Raw genomic sequence first — 27,760 nt, 5'->3', positions numbered from 1 at the left:
ATAGGGGAAGCACAAGTGTAAAAAGCAGGCTAATGGCTGGTTATCCTGGGTAGTTATATGTGCCTTTAATATGGATATCTACATGCAGGATGACAGTTGCACTGTCTAAGAAACATGTGTAACTAGTATTGTTCACACATACCACTGACAAATGGGCAAACTGATGTCTAACAGTTCTATTACTAGATGTTCACCATAGGACATAATGTGTAATACAATTATTAGCCCACAAATAATGGTGATCACAGGCAGTGAAACAGTCAACAAAGTAACATTTACAGCATTAGATGTTAGGCGTCACGATTCATAACAAGTATCTGATACTTTCTCTGTTTCTTAATAAGGTGTCCCTGAATCATATGCACAAAGCAGGATTGGTAAGAAATCCTAACCCACGGGAACATTTCCTTACACAGCCATGAAGTTACCAGAAAAATAAGATGGCAGGAGGGACAGACCTCACAGGTTTAAAGGAACATAGTTTCATTTGAATTTGCTTTCTTTCCTGTCAGAATCCCAACCCAAGAAAGGAGACTGTGCCACTGAAGAGATTTTGGCCAATAAAGTTTCTTACTGGTATTTTACTAACTCTCAAGTCTAAAATGCAGGAACCCTCCCAAAAGGCTAATGCTGAGAACAATAAGGGTGAAGGGGGAGGAAAGGGAAAAAAAACCCAAACATACTCAGTGAATTTTTTGAGAGACAGGCTCTGGGTTACTCTACTAGCAACACTGAGAGCATCTCTGCTCTCCAACCTTGGCATCTGCAGTTAAAGTCCCATATTTCTAGTCTAGAAAGCTAGAAGCTCAGCAGTGAGTAGCCTTAGCCTCCCATTTTATTTCCTAGTCTTTCTAGAAGTTACTATCTGGCCATAGAGTCACAGGCACAGGAAGAAGTTTCACACTGTACTAGTGTCATGCCCAGAGTAATAACACTAAGAACATTTATGAAAAATCTGACATGTATAAAGGTCACTAATCAGTACACAAAAACATCCCTGTGAGGTAGGCAATCTTCACCCACCTTTCCAGATGGGCAAACAGGCTAAGGGATATGACCATTGAAAGGCCAGACAGAGAGTGTGGGAAGCAGCTCAGGAATCCCAATCGCTTTGCTCTATAATTGTTCTTTTCGCCCCTTTCGGACTCATCACTCTGATTGTGACACTGCTGTAATCCAAGACACCTTTGTCATTACTGTCTACAAGGATAAAAAAAAACAAGAATAAAGCAAGTGAAGCAACACAACATAAGCTAAGACCAGGAGCAACCCTAAGGTTTGCTCCTTCCCCAGAGTATCTCTGCCACAGTTTTAGGCTACATGTTACTCTTGCAGTTTTCTATGCAAACGTGTTGATCTTCAATGCCGTTTTTGGGATGAGCAGCTGTTGTTAGCCTTTTAGGAGGCTCACTTAACACTGGCATTCTCTCATTTTCATTAACGTTTGTGTTCCTTAAGCTATAGCTGTCTGTACAGGGGAAGACATGGATGTAATCTGTTCTTCTTAACTGTACGAGGAATTCCTTTATCAGTGTTTTGGGGAGGTGGAAGTTTAAAAAGAAACAGAATCAAGACAGTGTTGCATGCAACCCCATTACCTTCTGAACTGCCATTCTCCTCCACGGGAGGTGCTCTGCTCTCTAACAGTGGCCGATTAACAAGAATGCTCCTCACCTTATTTGGGACCAAGGACTTCACTGATATTCATAGGTAGATGGGATGTATGTCACCTGTCCTCTAGATGCAGAGAGTCCAACACACGCATTATTTCATGGCAAAGAAGAAAAGGGATCATTAGAAAGAGCATCTTGGACAAGCATACAAAGAGGAAAATAAAAGCAGCCAAGAAGCAGATTTCTGGCAGAGTTGCCTCAGAGCTTCTGAACAAGCCGCCACTGTTCTGTTCCATCACTGTCAGTGCATGGCATGGATTTTTCTAATTAGACTGCAACAATCCAAGCCCCCTCCTCCCCCCCTTCTGCCACCAGGGGAAGGCTCACTGCAGCAGCTGCCTCCATGGCAGATCTCAAAGTCTGTATATAAAAGTAAATGGAAAGACAGAGATGGACTGGTCCAGAGTTAAAACCCAGTATCATAATAATATTAATCAATAATCATAGTATTAACAGTAAGAACGGTGTAGCCTAGTGGATGTAGGCTCTGTACACTGCAGACATGTCGTTGTCTGATTGGTCCAACGCTTTTGCTCGTTTATAGACCTGGAGAAGAGAAATTAGGAAAGTATCAGTGCCTGAGCTTGTGCAAAGCCTTTCCCCAGCAGAAAAACTACTTTGCTGACCACTGCAAACCAGAGAACTGCTTTGTATGGTCAAGTCATTGGAGCAGCACAAATTAGAACACACCACATGTCTTGGTGAGGCCATCCCTGTTTACTGAAGTGACATTCTAAGGGCTTCTAAAATCAAAATAAATTCAGTTCCATCCTACTCAAAATGTATTTCAATCACTGTTCCCTTGTTATAGAGATGATGTAATTCTTAGATTTTGGCTCTTCTTGACAAATGGCTCTACTGAAGGAATTTTGAGCAACACACATCTGAAAACTGAGTAACTCTTACCTCATTGGCAGCAGCTGCCATGGGAGTTGGGTGGTTGACAGAATCACCCAGTGCAATAGCTAATCTAAGATCCTTCTGTATGTATTTCAGGTAGAAATCAGGTTTAAAGTTTCCTTGCAAGATATCTGTCGAGAGGAATGCATGCAAAAAATAAGCATAACAAAAGTAAATCAAGCCCACACTGCGAGGGCATGTAACTCCACACCAAGCTTCCCTTTCCCATGCTGAGCACTGGGAACACTGCTTTTAGCTTTTCTGTTTCGCTGTCCTCTATCTTTATCTGGCCACAGCAGATGTCACTACTGCCCACTAACAAAGCAAACTGACTGCAAAGCAGCTTGCCCTCCACTTCAGTTATTACCCTGGCCCAGTGAAATCCTCACTGTGAACTCAAATCCTAAGCAGGCTGTAGACCATGCAGAGCTTGGGGTGAATTTTCAGAATCCCTGGCTATGAAAGGAATGAAACTCAGCTCTTCATTTCCAGAATGCTTAAAATACCCAGAATCCCAGGCTGATGAAGATGGGATGGTTATTTTCTCCCTTCTGCCATTATCTGAAATGCTGCTAGATTGTGGCAAATGCCGTGTAATAGAACAATGTAAGAAAACTTTACTTTGGCACTTCTGGTCCAGGAAGATGCTGGCAAGTTGTCCCTGATTGAGGATATCCAGAAGGGTCTGTTGGGACTGGCCAGTCACTTGAGCCAAAGTCAGTCCTTCTGCTATTGTTGCCATGAAGCTGCCTTGGACCATGTTGACAATCAGCATCATCTTGGCAGCATTGCCTACTTCACCTGGGAGTGAGACATACCATTGGGCATTCCTCCAGAAGAGATACAGCAGCCTTGCTCCCCCATCCCACACAGTATTAACCCTACCAGACTCTTCATATCAAACACTTGGCAACTCTCCCTTCCCCAGAAAGACTTCAGAAACACCCATTTGCAAGTACTCAAGGGAAGGAAGAAATGTAAAAAAGTAAGATTTAAAATGAAAAGCAGCATAGATTCTCCAAAATGAGCCAGTACCCAAAAGAAAAATCACAGAATCAACCAGGTTGGAAAAGACCTTTAAGATCATCAAGTGCACCTCTTCCCCAGCACTGCCAAGGCCACCACTAAACCATGTCACTAAGGGCCTTGTCTACATGGTTTGTCCACTTCCAGGGACGATGACTCCACCACTACCCTGGGCAACCTATTCCAATGCTTGACAACCCTTCTGGGGAAGAAATTGATCCTAATGTCCAGTCTAAACCTCCCCTGGTGCAGCTTGAGGCCGTTTTCTCTTGTCCTGTCACTTGTTCCTTGGGAGAAGACACCAGCCATCTCCTCTCTCCATCCCACTTTCACTTAGTTTAAGAGAGCACTAAAGTCCCCACTAAGCCTTCTCTTCCAAACTAAAGAACCCTAGTAAAACCCCCAGTTAGGCTGGAAACTCTGAAATCAGCCAGGTTCCAGAAGAACAGGCATACTGCCTATGGAGACAAGAAACAGAGAACACATATGCTTTTTGGACTCCTTGCTGGAATTCTCAGTCCTTGCACTGACTAAGAAACTGCTATCAGGCCCTTTGTGTTTCAATTACCTAGAAAAAATGAGGTCTTCCCCATCGCTTGGAAACAGCTACTGCAGTCCTCATATAAACCCCTGTCACCAGCTGCCAGGATCACAAGCATCCCATCATTAGATAGCTGCTGATTTCCTGAGACCGGTGCTTCCAAAAAGCGACCACCCCGGGACACGATCACCTGGAAAAAGAGCATCTCTGGTTAGCTGTGCATAAACAGTATGCATTGATGCTGTGTAGGCTGTACAGCAAGACCATTGTTTAGGGCATTCATGTCCCTGAGGACAGAATTTTAAAGCAGAATAAATAGCTTAGACACATAAAGAGAGGAAAACACTAACACATGCTCCAACCTGCAAATGGCACTTGAGACCAAGAGTTGCCCTCACACTCTAGCAACAGTTTCCTACACCCATCACTACTATGTGTGTTTTAGGAAGCTGAACTTAGGTGCTTTTGCCATGGTACCAGTAATGGACAAGGAACCAGTGCTGAAGCTGTACAATGTGGTGTAAGAATCCAAGAATATATCCCCCCTCTTTTTCCCCAAAGAGAAAAGGCCTTTGAAAGATCTCTTCAGCCATAGGTTTACTAATATTACAACTCCTCACTCTTCCAATTCATGTTGTACACTACTGCATTGCCAACATGTCTGCTGAAACTTCACCAAAACCAGCTCCCCTTCCTCATGCAACACCACACATTGCCTTTAGGGCAGAGAAAAACAATAATGATGTCAAAAAAAGAAATCAAAGATACTGCTTCAGAACTTGTCTACAGAAATCTTCTCTATATTTCTACAAAATGAAACATGAAGGCATTCTTTCTCCCCAATCAGAACATGTAAAATAGATGATTATGCATTTTATCAATTTAAGGGCAGTTACTAATCTAGACAGTGCTTTGTTCTCCAGTTTGCTACACAATACCAATCTGCTACAAATACTTCTTAAGGGATCAAAATTTTGCTGCTGTCTGCATTGGTGCCACCTAACAGCTCTGCCCAATCTATAGGCTTTATCATCGGGGAATGTCTTCTCCAACTTTGTTTGCTAGTCAAGATTTGACAATTTATGTTGTCCTATTTTCCTGGGACTTGAGTGTTTCCTAAAAGAAGCCCAAGAATCTTCAGAAGCATCTTTATTATCAACAGCTTACTACCTGAAGCAACAAGAACTGCAGTACTGCTGCTGAATCACAGATGTCAGAAGTTCAGTTGAATGTGATTACCTGGGCCAACTCTGTGACTGTATCTGCATCCACGGTGGACATATCCACATAACACTTCCCTGGGCGAATACCCTGCAACACTCCACTCGGACCCAGTACCAGCTGTGGGGAACAGAAGAACGGTAAAGCAATAGGGTGTCTGCAAAGAAACTCCAATCCTGCAGAAAAGCAGCTCAAATGAGCCTGGCACCGCACTGATGGACTCCTACAGGGATGTCAAAACCTAGCCCCCAGGGGTTATTTTTTAAAAAATATGATTTTTGTTGGGACATTTATTTTTACACAGCTGCACTGCCCAGCATCTTCAATGACCTACCCAGCCTACCATGGCTGGTAGGAATCAGAACTGGCAGTGACTGTATCATGTAGTCTAGCTGGTGGAGGAACAATAAGAGCTAATCCTTACATCCTTTGCTGCTTTTGGATCTGATACACAGGCAAAGGTGATGTCACAGGTGGAGACAACTTCAGCGGGGGTTCTTCCCAGCCGTGCCCCCTCCTGGATGAACAAATCACACTGCAAAAGTCACAAATCCAAATGTAAGAAAAATTAAGTCTGGAGCAAATAGGTTCTCTAGCATTTTGCTGAAACAAAGTCTGCTGCTAGAACCAAATTCAAAAGGAGTCACGCATATTCATAGCAACTGGGTTATCAGCTGTTGGTTTGTCTATACACACATACAAGGGCTCTTCTGCAGCTTTTCTGAAGCACCAGATGAAGAACTTCAAAGAAAGACACAGGAAAGAGAATGCTTTGGTGAAATAAGACAGTAAAGGTTGTCAGGTTTGGAGGAGAGATGAGAAGAAAAATAATGGTAAACAGACATAGAAAAAGGCGTCACTGGACAGTAAACCGGAATACGCACAGCTGAGGCATGTTTCAGTGGCCTGCTGCTTCAGAGTCTTAGCTCCTTCTTATTCTATCCCCTCATATTAGCCCATTTTTGCAATTTAAAAAAATAAAAAATCTTTCAATCCCTTTTACCAAAGTAACCACAGCTATTCCTGCCTTTGATATTCCACAGTACCATCCAAGTACCATCGCTCCCTTAGTTACTAATTTTCCTCCTCCACTACAAAGGATATTACTGGCTAGAATATAAGTGTAATATAAGCTCCATCTTTACTTTGAATATACCTATAAAATCCTTCTCGCCCTGGTCTTACAACACAGCAGGTTTTCAACAGAATCTTTGTTACTGCCACATGAACAGAGCAATGGATGTGTAGACAAGCTGTGGTCTGCATCTTAAAACACCATGCCTGAGATCAACTCCCAAGCAAGTCTTTTTGTCTGGCTCTATGAGACTTGTCTATTTATATGAGCAGGATTTCCAGAGGCAATTTACACTGCATTCCCCAACACATACACAAGGTTAGAATTGTTCTGGCAACTCTCTCCTCTCATACAAAATGGCAATGGGGTGGGGACTGTTCACATAGGAGTGACCATACTATAACAGACTACAGCTTCATCTAGTCAAAAGTGGCTCCCAAAAATCACCTAGGAATTAATAACGAACAAGGTGGTAAGCATATACTTGTGTTTCTTGCACATCCTCTTAGAAAAGGTTAAATTTCATCATCTGTACCTTAAGCACATGCCTACCTTCTCAGCAGTCCGGTTCCAGACAGTGACAGTGTGACCCATCTTCAGTAAGTTGGAGACAATGCCACTTCCCATTAGGCCAAGTCCCAGAAATCCTATCCTGAGAGGAAGAGATAAACATTAATGTAAGAGAAAGCAATAGGCGCCAGCCTCTCATGGTCTTGGAGATGAAGAACAAACCCTGGAGCATCACCAGCAAAGAAGTCCCAAAACCACACCAAAACCAAACACATTCAACTGCAGCCACAGCTAGAATAGGCAGATACTGCACTTTTAAAGCAAGCTGGTGTTTATTTTGCTTACCAAGCATCCCTAACAGTTTCCTGAAGAATGTCTTTAGTCTGCTTCAGAAGACTACCAAAACGTAACAGATTTGGTTGGTCTAGGCTTTTTGTTTGTCTGGGAGGATTTGTTTTATTACAATTATGCCTCTTTTGCTTTCTGTTGCCAGCCACTGCCTTATTGAAGGCAAAGGGAACTCTCAGAGATCAACAGGTGCTTCTCTAATTAATTTTCTGATTTTTAAACTAAGTCACATGTACAATGACTTGCTTATACTATTGAATGATACATTACAATCTTTATTTTTATAAAGCTCAGCAAGGACTGATGGGCTAAGCATCACACACAGACCTAACTAGACGGGGCTAGGTCTGTGTGTGACGCTTAAAAGTAGCCCCTGCCTCATAGCTGTGATTTCAGACAGGCACAGAAAGAAAGGAAGCAATAGGCCAGTACACGTCACCATGAGCAATGGCACAATAGTTCCAGACACCAGCTGCCTTCTTCCTCCTACCCTCCCAAAGCTAGCAAAAGTTTTGTTCTCCCTGTTCAAGAAAAAGACAACGTGCTAAAAAGCTCCACCCCTATAGTTACCTGCAACAGGAATTCCTTCGCAGTTATTGTGGCAAGGATCCTTTCATACATCATGTAGCTTCCTAACAAACCAACAACTCTATAAGGAGATTCTGAAGTGCTCAGTTACATGCCTGATTTAACTTCACAACAAAATTTGCCTGGCAATTCCCCCATTAATTCTTCAGAATTAGCCACACTACAGATGTGCTTTGTCTTTTGCAAACCACCTGCACTCACCCAGCTAGCCATGCTGCCTTTGTTAGAGCAAACTCATTTAGACAAGTCAGAGCAAGTCACTTAAACAAGGTCCACCTATTTTCAAGTCTCTAAAACAGATGAGATACTCTTTCTCTCTCAACCCACCTCTGAACCACATATTCCTGTGAGACTGTTTTACCTGAACAGATTCATTGTTATTGTAGTTCCCCTGAAGTACAGTTGAGAACTGACATCCCAAGAGAATGACTCTAATGGCAAACAGCAAGCTGTAGCCTGAGCTCAATTCGAACAGAGCGGAAGTTACAGAGTGAAACAGGAAGCTCAAGTTAGACTCCTCTCACTCTAAAAAGGAGAAGGGGGACGTCAGAAGAAACCAGAAAGCTCACGTGGTACACAGCAAAGCTCTTGCGGTGGGAGAACACGCCTCCCTCATCCTCTTGTCTTCTACGTGCTCAGGAGAGCGATTAAATAACCCCACTCAACTGCCAAGCACTACAGGAGAAAAGTACCCTTTTATCTCTGTGCCTCATACAATATTCCGAAATAATGATGCTTAATGTTCTACAGCATGCCTTAGAGGAAAAGAGCAACTGCAGAAAAGTCCTGAATTGCAAACTTATCCAGGCCAGACTTTATTCTGAATTTTTCTACTGTACAGCCCCTGTTTGTTTTCAGCCGCCTTCTCCCCTTCTGCACCCCAAATCAGAGTTTCACACAAGGACAGAGGAGATCTGTAGTCAGAGGGAAACATTAGGTTTATTTATTCTCAGTGACAAGCTGGATAATGGCTGTATGTCTGAGCTGGGAAGGAGAAAAAGGGAAATGGCTGAAGTGCGTTGGAGATCTTACTTTTTGTCTGTAGGCGTGATACTGCCATTGACTGCTGTGCTGTCTGCTGCCTGGATGGAGGTGGATCCTGTTTCCTGGGGTGGGGGGAGGGAAGAGGGGGGGAAAAAAAAAACAGAGTGCACAACTCTGGAGGAACTGTAAGTCCTCAAGACAATAAGAAAACCCTCCAAAACCAAGACTGGCCTTACCTCTTCACAAACCTTCAGCTTCTTTGTAATGGCTTGATAGCAGACAGCTGGCTGCATGGAGAAGACAAAGCATTCAGGTGAAGGACAGTGCTGATTTGCTCTTCTGAGCAAATGGACATATCCTTGTTAGACAGAAACAGGCAGCTCACCTACCCACCACCATAGGCAAAGGAGGAAAGCTCTTAGGCTTTCTTCAAAGGGAGAAAATAACGAAAAAAAAAAACCCTATTGCAACACACTAAGCTCCTCCCTTCCCACCCTACCCCAGCAGGTACTGCAAACTTCCACCTGTAGTTCACATGACTGGCTCCTCTTGAGGCAAGGACCCAGGGCAACCCTACTCTCACATTTGGCCCAAATTAAACAGAAATCTTGAAAGCCTGCCATAGAGTGCTTTGCCTTCTACCTAGGCTCAGTAAGTCCATACAGCTGTGGAAGCAAAACCTTCCTGTTAATGTGAGAAGGCAGGTGGCTGTCAACAAATGTTAAGGTGAAGGCTGCTCCTTCCCATACTGCTTATGATAAGGCTTGTCTAGATTACAACTGTTAGCTGCTCTTAATCCTTCTGGCTCTGCCCAGATCCTCAGCTAGATATAAATCCTTTTTCATTTGATTTGATCTTTTTCTCCTGATGTTCACTTGCTGAAGATAAAATCCTGCAAGGCTTCTGACTCTCAGGAGACAAGTTTGCTACATTTTACATGGAGTTTTTCTGGTCCTGGAAATTCTCCCATATTCAGTTAGTTGACAAGTTCATCCAGATGAAGGAACTGGTAGGACAACAGAAGACAACCTAACAACAGGATTTTAAACAAAAAAACTACCTTTTCCTACCCCTCAACATTCAATCTACGGAATTTACAACAGAGCTGTCAAATCCTGGTGTGAGATTATCTTTAATTACTTAATGAACCCTCACTGAACTCAATGCCAAATCATTCTAAACCTTAAGGCTAGGAAGTAATTAAACACATGAGAATCCAATTGCCCCTAGCCCCTGAAGAACAGAGTATCACATGCTCTTTATGTGTGATACTCTTGTGATGAACTCTTTACACATAGTCCTTGTACTTAATCCCAGTACAGGGCAGGATGCCAAACTAGACAGACCAGGAGAATAATCCTGTCTGCCAAATCCTCACCTTCTCTGTCTGACTCAGCAGGAAGTGATGGAAGTGTGGATCACTGTCCTTCACAGGCTACAGAGAGAGAAAACACAGGCTAAGAAACATATCCAGAGAGTCACTGAGCAACCACAGCACAATTCCCTTGTTCTCCCAAGCTGCACAGGAATGACAGATTTAAGGTGGAAAATATTAAACATATCAGCTGTATCAAGCAGCCTGTTTCAATTAAGCAGTTTACATTGTGTTTCATTCTCAAAACCAAAGCCATTCTAATCAAATTCCTCTAGCTTTGGAAAACCAGAGAAGATTATGAGCAAGATTAACATCGGAGGAACAGATCTCATATCCCACTTCTTCCTCTTCCCAAGGGAATGAAAACATTTTTTCCAGCTTCCAGGGAACTCCTTAAAACAGCACTCTGGGAATTGGCTGTGGATTACACCTAGCACTGTCACATGCCAGGCAACCCATATTAACAGGAACAAGGGCTGTAAACCCAAGTATCTCTCCTCCCCAGTGAGCATCATAAGCACTACCCCTCAGTCACACTGCTCTTACTCTGCTTTACTGAACACTTATTTATGCATAAAAAATGAAAGATTTCCAAAAGCTGCCTATGAGAAATCAAATGAAACTATTCTGTATGATAATATTCAGACAGGCAGAGCCTGTCCACATCATCTCCTTCAGTTCTATGAAGCCAAACCCAGAAATATTTTTGAAACAGGAAGTGCAAAACTGAATGCAGCACATTAAGTGTGAATCTGCAAATGGTTCCACAAAGTAGTATGCTGGGAAATGAGATTTCAGTCTTAATTGCCCAGGATATCGTCTAGCTTTGTTACACTCCAGAATGGCAGAACAAGAGCGTCTTTGTTCCTACAAGAGGAAAAGAAGATCCTGCCATATTACAGTCCAGACAAGAGGTTCTAGATTTGCTTCAACAAACTCAGTTCCTAAATCACATATATTGTAAAGTTTCTTACCTCACTGACGCTTGGTGGCCATTTAAATCCAGCCACTGTTCCAGTCATCACTCTCTTCACTGTACTTGACTCTGGAATTGTGAGGTCCTGAGGAGACAGAAGGGGAGCAGAAAGAGCTTACAAACTGGCTCAGTGGCTGGCCACAGCAAGCTGATAATATGAGCACACAGTTTTGAAAAGCACTACAAATGCCTTCCATGTCACATGCCATTCCATGAAGTGTTCATAATTAAACACACACTGTATTAGTACACACAGGTGACATGAAGAAAACATGAACTGCCAACGAAGCAAATAAATCATAGCTATCGCTTCTGGAGAATCCATTCTTCACATGTAAGAGGAATCATCGCAATTGTGTAATCATGCAATGAGCAGAGAAACAAACAATCAGACCTGATCCAGCATTTTCCTCTGGTGGATGCAGACCTCTACACGGAGGTCTAACTCTTCCAACCTTCCCATCTTAAAAAACAAGTAGCCTGCCTTCTAAGCCTGCGGTTGACAGTCACATCTGCTCAAGTTTGCACAATCCATGAGACAGAACTGATACGTGGATTGTCCCATTCCCTCAACAGGCCCATGATTTGTAATGTCATGATAATTCTTTTTTTAAACTGTTGAACAGATTAAAATTTATCTTTCTTATTTCTCAAAGATACATAGGTTAAAATAAGTCTTCATGCTATAGCTCACAGACATAAGCTACAGACATACAGGGTTTTAAGTTATATGAAGAGAATGTAAAGGACTTCTGAATAGTATGTGTTATCTTCCTGAAATGAGGGTTCAGAAATGGAATAGTATTATCTCTCCTCCAAGTTACTTCCTGCAAATGCACAATGCACCTTAGTGTCTATGCAGAATCACAAGAGAAGAGCGCTGTTTGCAAGAAAGGCAAGAGCAGGAGTGGTAGAGTCTTTGACTGCTAGGACTACCCTAGATTGATGCAACTGTTTCATCTATTAGCAGGGACAATTTACACATCAGTCTCCAACCTTAAAGTGTCTAGGGAGAGCCTTGCACACTAAAATTCTCTTCTTAGAGACCATGCTGCTGTTTCAACTGGTTCATAGATGAAACCTGCTCTGATACCTATGAAGTCATGGTGGTCCTCTGAAAACATGCACGTAAGCTTAAAAACAAGAGTATTTAAATGACCACGTATGCCTACAAAGCATTTCTATATCTAACACACCTCAGAAACAACTGGGTTCTTGAATTTGGTGCATTCTTATTGTTTGGAAAACAACAGTTTGGACTGTGATGGTGCAAAACCCCCCCAAATCTCAACACTGCAGCAATGCAGGAGAGTGGCATTAGTGTTTTCTACTCCAGAGCTAAGGATTTGGGGAAATTATGGCAACCAGGCAAGACAACAACAGGATTCTAAAATTATTTCACAGGCTGCAAAACAATATTACAGCAGTACTATTATTATTTTCACAGCAGTTTCTTTAATTGTCAGTACATTACTTTCCAGAAGCTACTTTCCTACATTAGCCTGTTTAATTTCATGATTTTGAGCTAGACATTTATCACATAACTGGCCACCTCTTTGTGATATGCTGTTTAAAACAAGTCCCCTTGCAATTTGCCAGTAAAATAATTTCTACTACCCCAACTCACTCAAAGCACCCTGATGCTCTGAGGTACCCAATACTGTAAAATCTAAGCATGCAATGTGTCAGCATGACCAGAATTCTCCCAGCTATTAGTTTTGATTAATTTTGGAATGAATCTAGCTCAAAGACACAAAAGCATATGACAAAACAGAAAAAAAAAACCTATGGCCTTGTAATAGAAATACATGAAGATACAACAGGCTCATAGCAAGACACTCTGAAAGGTGAAAGTATGTTGCATGAGAAGTATTTTCCTGCATCAGTCAAGTCACAAGTTCCCATGGCAGGGGGGTTGGAACTAGATGATCTTAAGGTCCTTTCCAACCCTAACTATTCTATGATTCTATAATTATTAGTAAAAATTCACAAATACGCATCTGTTCCTCCCCTTCTCCAGCTCCTCCCCAAAAGGAGAACCTGGGCTTTGTTGTGCAGCCTCATTTAACAGAAGATGGCTCTAAAAAAAATCCAGTATTTCCTTCACAGCTACTATCTGAGATTATCAGCTTCATTTTACCCCATCAAGAAAGAGTCTGCTGTTCAACCAGTGAATGCAAATCCATTCACCACTTTGGAGATCAAAGACTACCATCTTGACTTGCATCCGGAAGTACACTGAAAGCAAAGATTGTGAAGCGTGGCAGAACATGATCCCTTTGGAGCACAGGTGAGCAAGTAGATTGCCATACAGTTTATCAGCTGAGGTCTCCCAATGGTCTTCAGGTGTAGTCTCAAGACAGAGCATGTGAATTGCAATGTTCCACTGAAGAAATAATTATCCATTTGGAAAAGAAAGATCTGGATCACAACAGTGAGTTCCACAACAAATAAAGAGGCTGGAACTCTAGATGAGGGTACACAAAGTATTGGTGGCTATTGCTGCTGCCACAACATCCAGAAATAGCAGGGAACTAATGGGCATACAATAATAATGCTCCAAGTTCAGATCTTTGTGATGGAGGATGGAAATACATCCTATAGCATAGAAGCTGGAATGAATGCAATTAATTCTTCTGGTGGATTCCACAGGCTACAAGAGTTTCTTCTTTACGCCCTACCTAGCACTTAAGAACACACCACCCTCTCTAAGTACTAACGGTGAAGTGGTGAGACTACTAATCATTTAATCATACCAAGTAGATGGGATGGGAGAAGTCTGGAATCATATGAAGACCCATGTCTTCACTAAACCTTCCAACACAAACTGAATTTGAGGGATGGGCAAGACAAAAGGTGGAGTCTCAGGATGCAGCCCTCAAAGGCCTCTCAAGGTGTGAAAAGAGCCACTCAAAATAACTAACTGGTGAAAATTACAGGAAGAATCAACAACATGCTTGCTAAAGGTATCAGGGGGCCAAATGGTCTAGAAATAGTAACACAGAACAGCTTACAAAGCCTGAGACTGAACTGACTCTTCCTGCTAGCCTGTTAAACCCTTGAGTCCATCTGTAAAGTCCACAGGGCACTGGTGGACATGCATAACACAAACCTTCTCATCCTTGGGTGGACGCCCCCGCTTTCGGGGGCTCTGATCCTGGGCTCTTTTCAAGGGTGATTTTGATCCTCTCTCTGATGACACAGAAGAGACCCTCTTTTTTCCTTCCCCTGTGCCCTTCTTCAACTTCCCTTCAGGGAAACTGGCTTTGCGTTTCTCTTCACCAGCAGATTGCTTGCCTCTTTCTTCACTGGAATTATGCCGATTCTTCTCTTCACTGGAGTTATGGGAAGATGCCTGAGAGATTACAGAACAGAAGATGGTAAGAAAAGAAAAGAAGAGCTGGAATGATTCTCATGCAAAACCAAGGATGTGAAAGACCCTGTGCTGATTATTAACAAGCAAAACAGCATAGGAACTTGAAAACTATATATTTGTTAGCCCTTTGAAGTTGGTGAATGAAGTTCCTGATTAGTTCTGCAAAAACACATCAGTTTAAGTAAGGAGTAACAGAACAGGCCACTTGAAGACTTGCTGGTATTGTGTGCAGACAGATGCACTTCCAGTATATAGAAGACAAGATCAGCAGATATCAACTTCTAGCCCAAGACCTAAGATTAAGTTATTAAATCATCATAAGCAGATCAATTAGCCTCTTCAGTTTCTCCATCAGTTTAAAACCACCTTTTTCCCGTCAAACAAGACTGAACAGGGAAGAAAACAGGATACAAGAAAAAAAGAAAAATCTCAAAAAGAAGCCCAAAGGCATGAAAATGAACCCACCCTCAACTTGCCAGATGCGACAAACTCCTTTCACACAGAAAAGGACTTGATCATCATTCATGCCAAGACTTGTTTTGTTTTTCACAGAGTGAAAAAGAAACCACTCACCTGGTCCCTGCCTTTGGTTTTTCTAAGAAACTCCTCTACAGCATCCACGGCTTGCTGGAAGCGCTTACCCTTGTTAATCTTTATCATTTCCTCTTTGTGAGGATGATAAGGCTTTAGCTGCTCCACTTTGATCCAAGCACTAGAAACAAGAAAACAAGTTAGTTATGTTCTCCAAACAGCAACTTTTTTAACCATCCCACTTCCAAAAACGCACAGATACACCATTTTTCTCCAGAGCTACTTAATGATAGCAGCCCAAATTTAATTGCTTTCTACAGCCTAAAAGGCTGTGATTTCTGCATTCACCAAGAACTTTCTTCTGGCACTTAGTTTCCCTCTCAAGTTTTACATCCTCTTACACTAGCCGTGCTCCACTCTAAGCGCTATTCGTATATGCTATCAGCAAGACAGCTTTTGGATGTGATCACAGGTATTTGTTTAAAACAGAGGCAGCCTAGTGACTGCTCTTGTATCACCAGGGGGAATAACCATAATCACATGCTTCCACAAAAGGTAGTCAATAATATGAATCTGTTTGAGAGGTTGTTGAAAGCAGGGGTCACAAAACAATTCGGAGCCATCCACCCCTGTTCAAATATCCTTTGCACACACAAGAAAAAAAAGCAAAATTACATATCTCAATAGACCCAATCACAAGTAAAATGAGCACAAACACCATAGGTTATTGCTGAAGAAGTTTCTGATGTACCTTGATATTACTTACCAAACCACAAAAATGTTGTCATTTTTGGGGGAAAAGAACCACTCTTCACTGCTGATATTTTAAAATGAATTGGTACAGTAGCACAGCATTAACCTGGCTGCAGCCCTAGGAGGAAACTCAAGTAACTTCCCACTGCTGCTAAATAGGACTTCTTGACATTTACCAAATGTTTAAATGGTCAAGTATAGGGTGACAACTCTGCTTCCCTTGAGGTTGACAAATTCTTCTATCGCTCCTTCACTGTGGCTTAGGGGAATGCCTTTGCTTTCAGAATTCCTTATGGCTCTCAGAGAACAGACTACCTTTCTCTCTCCCCACATTCAAGCCCAGGCTTATCAGCTACACTGCTACAAAGCTACTTCCATCCAACTGAAAACCGATCTGCACTGAGTTTTACAAAAGCTTTTTCTGAGCTTAGGATGGCTAACAGTGCTTCCTAGCACACAGTAAAGCCCAATCAAACCGATTTTCTCTGGTCACAAAACATCTCTGTTACAAACATCAACTAGCCATGGTTATAGGTTTTAAGTATTTTCCAGTGCAGTTTAGCTCTTGCAAGCAGTTGAAATGGTTTAATAGCTGCCTTTTCAGACACAATAAGCATTATGTCAGACAGCTAAGCTGAACATAAAGATGAAAATAATAGTAATTATTATTATTGTTGTTATGCGTTTCTGGATCTTGCTTGTCCTCTCTTCATGAATATAACCCAGTAAACTCTTTAAAACCACGGAAATCCTCTTCGCTGGCATTAGCTACTGTAGTAAGCAATCGTTCTGCTTGAAGCAGATTGCAGTTTTTTGGAAAATGACTGCCAAACACACTGGGCATCCTTCCCACAGCGCCACTGCAGACAACACCAGGATGCCCATAGTCTTGAAGCAGACCCCAGTACTGGTTTGCATGCAAAGCTCAATCTTTGCTTAGTTTACATCTTCTTCATAATACTGACTTAAAATAATATAAAAAGTCAAATTGTTACTTTCAGACCAGAGTCTGCTATCTGGCAACTGTTCAAAGAATCCCGTCTAGCTGCCCAGACATTAGTGAACTGTATCTTTAAATTCTACTGTAAAGCTCTCTGAGTGGCAGTCAGTGACAAAGCATCCCTAGGTACTAGACAACATCAGCTCACAAAACCCTTCCGTTACATAAATGAAGGAGCCAAAATTTTGGAGTACATTATAATAAGGCGTGATAAACCTTGTTGCCAAATTTGAATTTCTAAATAAAAACTACTTTTTTCTATCAAGGCATTCTCTTAGGTTTCTGCACATCCTATCCCTCCTCACCACACATCCATTAGCTTCCTTCCTCATTACTTTTCCTTTGCTATGGAGAACATCTAAAGCACAAAGCTTTCTGGATCATAGCTTCAAAGATGCATCCTGGCACTTACAATCCTCCACAACATAGAGTTAATGATCTCAGAGGCAAACTAATCAGTGAAAAACAGTCTTAAATGCTGCCTCAATGTTAAAAATAAAATAATAAAAAAAAACAACAGTTATAAAAGTCTTTTCCTTTCCACTTTGGTTTTTTTGTGTGTCACTTAAGTGGACAACCTTCTATAAGGAACAAACATATCTCTGCTTGGAACACTTAAAAACAAAAGAACTTTCCACCAAAACAATAATTCATGTTCAGATATAAGATATCTCTCTGTTAAGCAATAACCTCAATGACAACAAAGTCAAATATTTAGGTAAGAGGCCTCTAGCACACAACATATAAAAGGAACTACTATTTGGATCATTGCACTTGAAGAGTTGCAGTCAACAGCTCCATGTCCAAGTAGAGATCAGTGATGAGTGGTGTTCCTCAGAGGTCAATACTGGGACCAGTGCTGTTAACATCTTTGTTAGCAACATGGACAGTGGCCTCAAGCACCCTTGGCAAGTTTGCTGATGACATGGAGCTGTGTGGTGCGGTCAACATGTGGGAGGGAAAGCATGGACCAGAGGGACCCGGACAGGCTGGAGAGGTGAACCAATGCCTGCCTCATGAAGCTCAACAAGGCCAATTGCAAGGTGCTGCACCTGGGTCAGGGCAACCCCAAGCACAAATAGAGGCTGGGGAGAGACTGTATGGAGCAGCCCTGAGGAGTAGGACTTGGGGGTGCTGATTGACGAAAAGCTCCCCTTGACCACCTGCTCATGTTCTGGGGATGCAGCCCATCACACACGGGGGTTCTGAGCTCAAGTGCACATCCCCAGAGTGTGAGCAGCAGGTCGAGGAATGGGATTCTACCCCACTGCTGCACGCTGGGGAGACCCCCCTGCAGACCCGTGTCCAACTCTGAGGCAACAACACAAGAAGGATGTGGAGCTGTTGGAGTGAGTACAGAGGAGGACATGAAGATGCTGCGAGGGCTGGAGCAGTTCTGCTCTGGAGCCAGGCTGAGAGAGCTGGGCTTGTTCAGCCTGGACAAGAGACGGCTCCTTAAGGGGAGACCTTAGAGCAGCTTCCAGTGTCTAAAGGGGCCACAAGAAACTAGGAGAGGGGCCTGTAGAGACAGGACAAGGGGGAATGGCTTTAACCTGACAGAGGGGAGACTGAGATGAGCTCTTAGGCAGAAGTTCTTCCCTGTGAGGGTGCTGAGGCGCTGGCACAGGGTGCCCAGAGGAGCTGTGGCTGCCCCATCCCTGGCAGTGTTCAAGGCCAGGTTGGATGGGGCTTGGAAAAACCTGCTGTAGTGGAAGGTGTCCTTGCCCGTGGCAGGGGGTTGGAACTGGATGAGCTTTAAAGTCCCTTCCAACACATACTTGTATGATAACTTAGCAATGAATTAATGCCCTAGAAAAGCATTAGTGACATTACTGAAGGTGTCATATTTAAGATGAAATTGTATTCATACTGCTACAAAGAGTCATCTGACATCTGTTAAAAAATGGGCTAAACAAAAAGTGAAAAGCTGTAAAAAAGGTACATGTTAGGATTGGGTTTCTCTGTTAAGTTTCTCCATACCCTTCCTCACCCCCTGCAAAATATCATTCTTAGAAAACCACTACTTATGTAAAATCTATGTTATATGTATGAACAATACTCAAAAATTCCAATGCTTTTAAAGCAAAGGTGCTAACACATACTATGAATGCAACCTGGAGCTGCATGGAAAACAGTGGCAGTGGGAAGATGCAACCAGAGCTGTCAGACTCAAATCTGTGATACAAGCTTAGCACAGGCAAGTAGATCTTAACCACTCAGCATTTGAGCCACTCTATTCCAGTCTAAATATATTACTTCCTCATGATAAATTGGAGAAATGGAAGTCAAGGACTGTACACAAAACACAAAACTTTTGCAAGCTGTATGTTCAGGGATGGAAAACAGTGGCACAGTATCTCAAATGTCTGGTACTTACTACAGGCTGGGGAAAAAATCATGTTCTACACTGCACAAGTATAGACGTCCACACTAAATGCTAACACAACCAACTTCAAAAGTCAAGGGAAAACTCCATGGTTATTTACAAGCCCAGTGTGTGTGAGCACACAACAGAGAAATCAGAATGGGTTTCCTGCTATTAAAAGGGAATGCCTCAATTTCCATCAGTAAAACTCAAATGGCTCAAGTACAGGATTTGATATGTAAACTTCGGGGGGGGGGGGGGAGCGGGAACCAACAAAAAATGACCACACTAAATCAGAATGAATGTCCATGCAGCTAAAGGGAGGGCATACTGAGCAAAAGCAAAGCAGCAGGGCAATACTGAAAGAAATTCTAAGTACTAGGTTTTTCAAATTTGTGCTATGAAAAACCACTGCAGAGTACTCACATATTCAAAGATACCAGTAAGAAGTGGAAAAGCTTTTACTGTAGTCATTTTCAGCTGCAACACTCTGCCTGCAGAGATGCCTAACAACATGCCAGCTGGCTGTGCTATACAGCAGTATGGCTATACAGAGCTCTGCACAGAATAATTTGCCTAGCTGAGAAAAAACAGTGCTGTAAGCTAACCCCCTCTTGGCAGCTTGGCCTGTACCCTCAGACTGCCAAGAAGTACCACAACTAATACCTGGCAAACTTTGTTTTCTGATGTCAGGACCTGAATGAACATTTCAGAAAGACTATGTCCAGAAATTTCTCATACTGATATGACATCTTCAGTAATGTAATGTCACTAATGCTTTTCGAGGGCATTACTTCATTGCTAAGTTATCACAGAACCTCAGACTAATTTGGGTTGGAAGGGACTTTAAAGCTCATCCAGTTCCAACCCCCTGCCACGGGCAAGGACACCTTCCACTACAGCAGGTTTTTCCAAGCCCCATACAGCCTGGCCTTGAACACTGCCAGGGATGGGGCAGCCACAGCTCCTCTGGGCACCCTGTGCCAGCGCCTCAGCACCCTCACAGGGAAGAACTTCTGCCTAAGAGCTCATCTCAGTCTCCCCTCTGTCAGGTTAAAGCCATTGCCCCTTGTCCTGTCCCTACAGGCCCTTGTCAAAAGCCCCTTTCCAGGTTTCTTGGAGCCCCTTTAGGCACTGGAGCTGATCTAAGGTCTTCCTCGAGCCTTCTCTTGTCCAGGCTGAACAAGTCCAGCTCTCTCAGCCTGGCTCCAGAGCAGAGCTGCTCCAGCCCTCGCAGCATCTCCATGTCCTCCTTTGGACTTGCCCCAACAGCTCCACATCCCTCTTGTGTTGTTGCCCCAGAGCTGGAAGAAGAGGGGGAAAATCCCGTTCCTCGACCTGCTGCTCACACTTTGGGGATGCAGTCCAGCACATGAGGGGGTTTCTGGGCTCAGGCACACATGGCCAGGTCATAGGGAGCTTTGTGTCAATCAAGACCCCCAAGTCCTTCTTCTCAGGGCTGCAATAAACTGAAGATCATTATACTTATCTTGGATTGCAAGCTTTCAATTTTTAAATTAATATATCAAGTCAGGAAGAGCCCCTTAACTCTGCCACATTTAGTAAGACTATTTAGTTTTGTTCTGATGCTTCATAAAAGAGCTATGAGTAAGAATGGACTACTCAAGCTTCCTATTAAGACTGATATATATTACTTGCAAGACCTACTACAAGGTTATTACAAGGCTATTACAGACTATCTAAAGGGGGAAGAGGGAGAGACACAAGGTAAATGTTTGTGCATACATCTCTGATAACTACAGGACTCTTGCTACTGACCACCTCAGTCACCTGGGAAACCTCAGAAGAAAATAAGACTATCAAGTGTGAGATTGCCTACACATAATCAAACTGGCTGGCAACCAGCCTCAGAAGTTTGTGAGAGGAATTCTGCTCAGCAGTTAGCTTCCTATATACACTGGACAACAGGCAAATAGCTTATATCTGTATCCTTACCTGTCGAACCTTGACAAAGTAAAGCAAGAATAGAAGTATAAAAATGGGTCAGTGATATAGGAACGTCACCTTACAAACCTGAAAGTGTCAGAAAGAGTGAAGCGCTAGAAAACAGAAGCAATATATACTAGAATATCAGTAAGAGTAAGTGTACTCATCAAACATGGACTACAGTCAGCAATGGAGCTTTACATAATCCTATTTGTCACACCCTTCAGTATGTAGAGAAGGGACGTTTTGTCAGTTGTGTCTTTCCACTTACTGTTTACACGCACTTAGAAAAAAGTACCTGCAGAACACATTAGTTTACTCCACAAAATAATTAAACGTATTTTTCTCTTCAAGCTCACATTTCAAGTAAAATCATTTATATTTTTCCTGATTCGGTTTCTTGATAATGCTCAAAGATCAGGATTTTCTCAAGCAGCACCCTGGTTAAAACTGTGCTGTCCTAACTGTGGTGTTCTAGCCAGCACCCCTTTTAAACTTCCGAGTCAGGACAGAACATGCACACAAGCTTCTCTACTAATATTATTTTGAAAACAGAACAAAGGGGACAGCATTAATTTCTATTTAATTTTCCAGCAGAGTATGCCAGTCAAAGTGAGCAAATACCTAAATTATTATTATTAACAGGAAATGATTAAATTTCAGAAGCTGGAGATAAGAGGGGGAGACACAACAACCACCACACTACCTTACTGTGAAAGACAACTGGATTTTCCCTTGCCAGAGCTCTAGAATCGTGTTAATAAGTCCTGATTATTTTGCAGCTCTGAATTCTTTATTTGCGATCCTGTCGCTAATCTCAGCTACAGTATCACACATGACCACTTTTCTCCAAACTTGTCTTACAGAACCATAGAATAGTTAGGGTTGGAAAGGACCTCAAGACCATCTAGTTCCAACCCTCCTGCCATGGGCAGGGACACCTCACACTAAACCATGTGACCCAAGGCTTGACCCAACCTGGCCTTGAACACTGCCAGGGATGGAGCATCCACAACCTCTCTGGGCAACCCATTCCAGTGCCTCACCACCCTCACAGTAAAGAACTTTTTCCTTATATCCAATCTAAACTTCCCCTGTTTAAGTTTTAACCCATTACCCCTTGTCCTGTCACTACAGTCCCTAATGAAGAGTCTCTCTCCAGCATCCTTATAGGCTCCCTTCAGATACTGGAAGGCTGCTACGAGGTCTCCATGCAGCCTTCTCTTCTCCAGGCTGAACAGCCCCAACTTTCTCAGCCTGTCTTCATACGGGAGGTGCTCCAGTCCCCTGATCATCCTCGTGGCCCTCCTCTGGACTTGTTTCAACAGTTCCATGTCCCTTTTATGTTGAGGGCACCAGAACTGCACACAATACTTCAAGTGAGGTCTCATAAAAGCAGAGTAGAGGGGCAGAATCACCTCCTTCGACCTGCTGGTCATGCTCCTTTTGATTTAGCCCAGAATACGGTTGGCCTTCTGGGCTGCAAGCGCACACTGAAGCCAGCTCATGAGCATTTTCCCATCAACAAGCACCCTCAAGTCCTTCTTCGCTGGGCTGCTCTGCATCTCTTCTCTGCCCAACCTGTAGCTGTGGCTCAGACTGCTCCAACCCAGGTGCAGGACTTTGCACTTGGCATGGTTAAACTTCATAAGATTGGCATCTACCCACCTCACAAGCGTGTCAAGGTTCCCCTGGGATGTCTTAACACAAAACATCTGTGTAATTGATTTAATAATATGAAATACAAGAATCAAGAACAATCAGGATAAAAACAGTCAATATCCTCAACTTTAGAACTTGATTTGCTCGAATAACCTTGTTCAACAACATCACCACCAAAAACCACTGTCTTCCCTCATATCAACTGCACCTGCCCTAGACTACTAGAGATCCAACTAAAGTTAATACTATTATGCAGCATTCACTCTATTCCATCAAGTTTAGACCTCAGTTCTTAGTGGAAATTTATTTTTAAATATTGAGCAAAAAGTATTTATTGTTTTCAATAATTTTCTTAACAAACATCCATTAAATGGTTTCAGTTGTTACCTTTTTTAAAAAAGTTAAGGGCTTTTTAGTCTTCCACAGGTAACTGCAATTTTCTCCCTTACTGCATAACTCAATACAAAATAAAAGAAAATAAGGGGGGGGGAATAGCAAAATAATTTTCAGTTTGATGAAATCCCAAAGTTCTCGGTGGGGCTGGGCAGTTTTGAAGGGGTTTTTGCTTGTTTGTTTTCCAGTTTGTAACTATCGAAGTGTAGACAACTATGATTTTGTAGATGTGTTTGGAATCAATAAATTCTGCCTTGAAAAAAAAGATAGCCTACAATAGTTTTTGCTTTCCTGTACTGTAAAATCTTCTCAAACCACAGCAAGATTTTTTTCAGTCACCAGGAATGACAGTATATTCTTTTACAAATGTCAGATACAGTGCTGGTTTATTCCTCTAGCAGACAAACAAATGCACTCACTAGCTGTACCTTCCTCATACACACTTACAGGCTAAAATCTAACCCTGTCATATCACACCTGCTGCCCTAAAAATGGCAAGTTACCAAGAGCTTTTCTTCACAGCAGCAACTGAAATCATAATATGACTTAGTTATGAGATGTCTTTCTAGTCTTCATACCCCCATATGAGCAGCTATAGCATGCAATGATAGTTCTGGGGGTTTTTTAAGCACAGATAAAAGACAATCCTTTGCAAAGCTCCACTGCACTGTGTTAGTGAACATTTGTTCCATGAAAGATCCTTATTATATAGCACAGTATTTTGCCCAGATGAAAACAAGCAGGTACATACTGATCTTCCGTTCCAAAAAACTTCACAAAGAAGCACTTTTTCCCACGAGGTTTCTTCAGATCTTTGGGTGGATTAACAATCTGAAGGTGACGAGAAGTGAAAGTTAAAAAGCATGTTACGAAAATTTACTCTATGATTTTAAGTCATGTGTTACAGCTACTGTAGGTTTATTTGCTTTTTCTACCTGATTAGGAAAAGAATCCTGAATCTGCACAAGTCTTTCAAGTAAATATGTAAGCCATGTACTTCCTTAGATATGGGTATGCTGCAGCAGAGTGAAAAAGTACCCAAACTCAATGGATGCATCACTACACTATTAGTGAGGGTTTCTTCTCCTTATCTCCAATAGCCAAGGTATCAATCTTTTGAAGACTGGCATTAATAATAACTTCTAATATTTCCATCTAAATCTTTGACTTCACACCCACAACAGATTGCTAATGAAGTTTAAAATATTAGAAAACAAGCTGTCACTAAGTTACACAGCTGACACCAGAAAAGCTCTAGAGGAGCACGGAGTCCACTTGATCCCATAAGCAAACGTTAATGGTTGTCAGCCACATCAACAACACTTTTCCGGGCCACATGCTGTTCTCTCAGCATGCTTAATCCTCATACATACACCAAAAATAAACAGAAAGTTCTTTCAGAGAAGTAGAAATCATAAAAACAGCACATACAATCTTTCAAATCTTTTTGGCCTTTCATCAGGAAAAAAAAATAACAAAACCAACAACTAAACCAGAAGAGAAGGCTGAACTACTCTCTACCCCAGGATTACTCAAAAAAACATGGCTCTAAAAATACCTTGAGAAGACAGACTATTTCTATTACTTAACACAGTGCATTTAACCAACCAACTGACTATGGGAGGAAAGAAATTTATCTTGCAGAAACCAATAGGAATTAAATAGGTAAATCTGGGAAACACAACCAGTTTCAGAACTGGAAGAACTGCTCTCTGTTACTTCTGATTCCATCTAAACTAACAGCTGTCAGTGACAGGTTGAACTATTTCAAATAAAGCCCTAAACTGGTTCACAGGTTAATTTGTGTGGTACGTATTAAAAAAAAAATAAAACATGCCCCTCCCCCCCCGGCCAAAAAAACCCAAAAAACACACAAACCCCAACCAAAACAAAAAAAGAAAATAAAGCAAAACAAACAAACAAGATCCAGTATTAATCTTCAACTGAAATGCTTTCATGCAAAACTCTCTCAGTGTAGAAGGAAAGAGCAAAACCAACCAAAAAAAACCACCACAAAAAACTAAGAAAGTAATACAATAATAATGGAACACCCCCCCCCCAACAAAAAAAAAAAAATAACCTACACACACACCTAAAAAAACCAAACAATAAAAAACAAAGAGCCGCCGAACCTCACCTTTCCTGGCCATGGAGGATACCGGCCCAGCTTCCCCCTAGAGAAAAAAGAAAGTATTAGGCACTAGAACCAGAGAAAAAGAAAAACCGACCAACCAACCAACAAACAGACCAGCTATGCCATGTTTACCTTTTTGGATTTTGCTACATTTTTTGTATTAAGAGAGTTACAACTTACATTCTAAACTTATTGTGACAGGCAGGACACCCAGCTGACATACTAGCATTACACTGTTAGATACCTGCACCTAAACGAAACCTCTCACCACTATCTCACTAGTCTACCATAATTTAAATTAACTGATCAGCAGCAACACCACTACTGCCTGGAAAACACAGTAATACTGGATATTCCCTCACAAGGAACTGAAAAACATATTGATGCAGGCAATCAAACCAACATTCAGGTTGGTAACTTATAGTCATCCAGACATAATAGTCCAGTGAGCACAGCAGCCACTGATTTCCAGCTCAGAGAACTGAGATTCTTAGAAGCTCTGACTGGAAAGAATTACTGGCAGGATTCCCTGAACAGGAGTTCTATATCGCTTTCTTCAGGTGCTTAACCACCACAGTAAGACATGCTAAAGATATAATAATTTAAAAAGGCAGAAAAATAATTTCCTACACTTACAAATGTTTCCATTATGAAAACTACACAAAAGTATTTATTCACAGAGGAGACATTAGTCTTAGCCCTCAGCATGGTGGCAATGCTTTCACAAAACCTTATCAGTCATTGTCTTGCAAGAGACTGGTAAAGAACCTGTGGAGCCCACCACTCCCAAACCAGTAACTCTCTGTTTATACTTTATATATACAACAAGTGGTTGCGAGATGGCAGTGCTACACAGACTATTCCACAGCCATGTTCAGGCAGGAACGCTGCCAAGAGCTGTGTCTCATATTTGGTACTTCCATTCTTGTGCTGAACAAGACATTCATCAAAGCCTTTTCTATGCTACTGTCTTTGTACGGAGCTCTTCTGCGACGGCTCTAGGGATAGTACCTGTCTAGGTTGTCATGTACAAAACTAAAGCAGGATAATCTGCATTCCAACACTGTGAGCAGTGCACTCCCCACATCTGCCTTCAAAAAAAACAGATAAATTATTTGCTAAAAGGAACCAATCTGTACTTACTTTGCTATATAAATTAGACAACTTCACAGCACTGTCAATTTTTCGGATGAGAAATTGCAGTTGTCACAGGATGGAGCACACACTTCTTTTCATCTGGGATATAAATATAAACGCATGCACTTGCGTGTTGAGAATTTGCTATTTCTTGCAAACCCTAGCAGGACACCCTGGCTTATCAAGTACAGTAGAGCCTATGCTCTTAAAGAATCAGTGCTTGCAGGACTTGATGGATTTCCCTTCTGATCAGGAAATACAGGTTAAAAAATTACAGGTCTTCAATTATTAGGGGGCAGAACTGGAGTGACAAAGGGGCTTCTGTGAGCTACAAGAGGGGCATCCTAACGTGCAAAAAAAACACCAGTTTTCCCGATTTGCCGTGCTGGTTCATTAAAGCACTGCCAAGAAATTCCATCGCTACTCTCCCTAAACACCTACTAGCTTCACGTCCCTTCTCGCCTCCTTTGGGAGAACACCCTATTTCCAACCGAGCCCCGCAACGATCACCCCCTCCAACTTACACAGGTTCTTTTATGCGCCGCCTCCCGTTAGGCTCCGGTGCGGGCCCGGCCAAGAAACGAGCCTGTCTGCTCCCGGCCCGCTTCAGCACACTGCCGCTTATCGCCACCCTCCCGCCCCACCTCACACAGTCCCCGAGGGACAGCAGTAGCATCACCAGCCGCCCGGTCCCCCCGCCCGCTGCTGCCGAGCTCCTCCTTACCAGCAGCCAGGAGTCGGGAATCCCCCCCAGCTGCGCGGTGACAGTACTCGTCACGGCATTCAGGCTCCCGCAGCGCACCCCCGCGCAGGGCACAGCCCCAGCACCGCCCCGCCCGCACATCCTCTGCCACAGGCAACACCTCAGCCTCATTCACAGGAAGTGTCTGCCCCACCATCCTCCGCCTCCCGCCGCGCCACTCACCACACTAAGTCTCCGAGCCTCAGGCCCACGGCCGCCATCTTACCGACAGAACCCCAGCCGAGCCGCGCGAGGCTTGCCGGGACAGCACGACACCGCCGCGGGGAGCGGAGGGGGACAGCGGCAGCACAGATTGGGCAGCCCCCGTCACGTGGGCGGCAGGGCTGTCACCGGCAGCTCCCCTGACACGTGAGCGTGGCTGCGACGCCGATTGGACGGCCGGTATCGTAATGGCGTCAGGCTGCCGGTGGAGCTGGGCTAAATGCGGACACAGGTGGTCCCACTGCCGGCTGCGTCTCAGGAGGAGCCGTCAAGGTAGCAGG

General features: G+C 42.8%; 1 protein-coding gene across 4 annotated transcripts; it reads right to left on the bottom strand.

Moving 5' to 3' along the window:
* Positions 1-43: 43 nt before the first annotated feature.
* On the bottom strand, positions 44-27,575 carry GLYR1 (glyoxylate reductase 1 homolog). Of its 4 annotated transcripts, none has more exons than XM_005150649.3 (16): positions 27,441-27,575; positions 25,382-25,418; positions 23,996-24,075; positions 15,167-15,305; positions 14,330-14,572; positions 11,216-11,302; positions 10,245-10,301; positions 9,103-9,153; positions 8,915-8,988; positions 6,989-7,088; positions 5,786-5,896; positions 5,380-5,481; positions 4,168-4,330; positions 3,195-3,374; positions 2,580-2,704; positions 44-2,219 (listed from the first exon to the last, which is right to left on the bottom strand). In XM_005150649.3, the coding sequence occupies exons 1-16, from the start codon at positions 27,476-27,478 to the stop codon at positions 2,145-2,147; spliced, it is 1,662 nt and encodes a 553-aa protein (XP_005150706.1). In that variant the 5' UTR covers positions 27,479-27,575; the 3' UTR covers positions 44-2,144. The 4 variants fall into 4 exon arrangements, with proteins under 4 accessions (XP_005150706.1, XP_030906108.1, XP_030906109.1 ...); XM_031050248.2 differs by having other exon boundaries at positions 1,795-2,219; positions 5,380-5,478; XM_031050249.2 differs by lacking the exon at positions 27,441-27,575 and adding an exon at positions 27,240-27,308 and having other exon boundaries at positions 1,795-2,219.
* Between the last annotated feature and the right edge of the window lie 185 nt (positions 27,576-27,760).

Source organism: Melopsittacus undulatus, chromosome 8, assembly GCF_012275295.1.
Source record: "Melopsittacus undulatus isolate bMelUnd1 chromosome 8, bMelUnd1.mat.Z, whole genome shotgun sequence".
NCBI classification, from domain to species: Eukaryota; Metazoa; Chordata; class Aves; order Psittaciformes; family Psittaculidae; genus Melopsittacus; species Melopsittacus undulatus.
The sequence above is the reverse complement of the archived record's forward strand: the minus strand, read 5'-3'. Positions and strand labels throughout refer to the sequence as shown.

Excerpts from the sequence above, each read along its gene's own strand:
- GLYR1 (XM_005150649.3), bottom strand. The coding sequence starts at position 27,478 with ATGGCGGCCGTGGGCCTGAGGCTCGGAGACTTAGTGTG. Across the intron at positions 14,573-15,166 it reads AAACCAAAGGCAGGGACCAG|GCATCTTCCCATAACTCCAG; the intron begins GTGAGTGGTTTC and ends GTAATCTCTCAG. Across the intron at positions 2,220-2,579 it reads TGGCAGCTGCTGCCAATGAG|GTCTATAAACGAGCAAAAGC; the intron begins GTAAGAGTTACT and ends TCTCTTCTCCAG.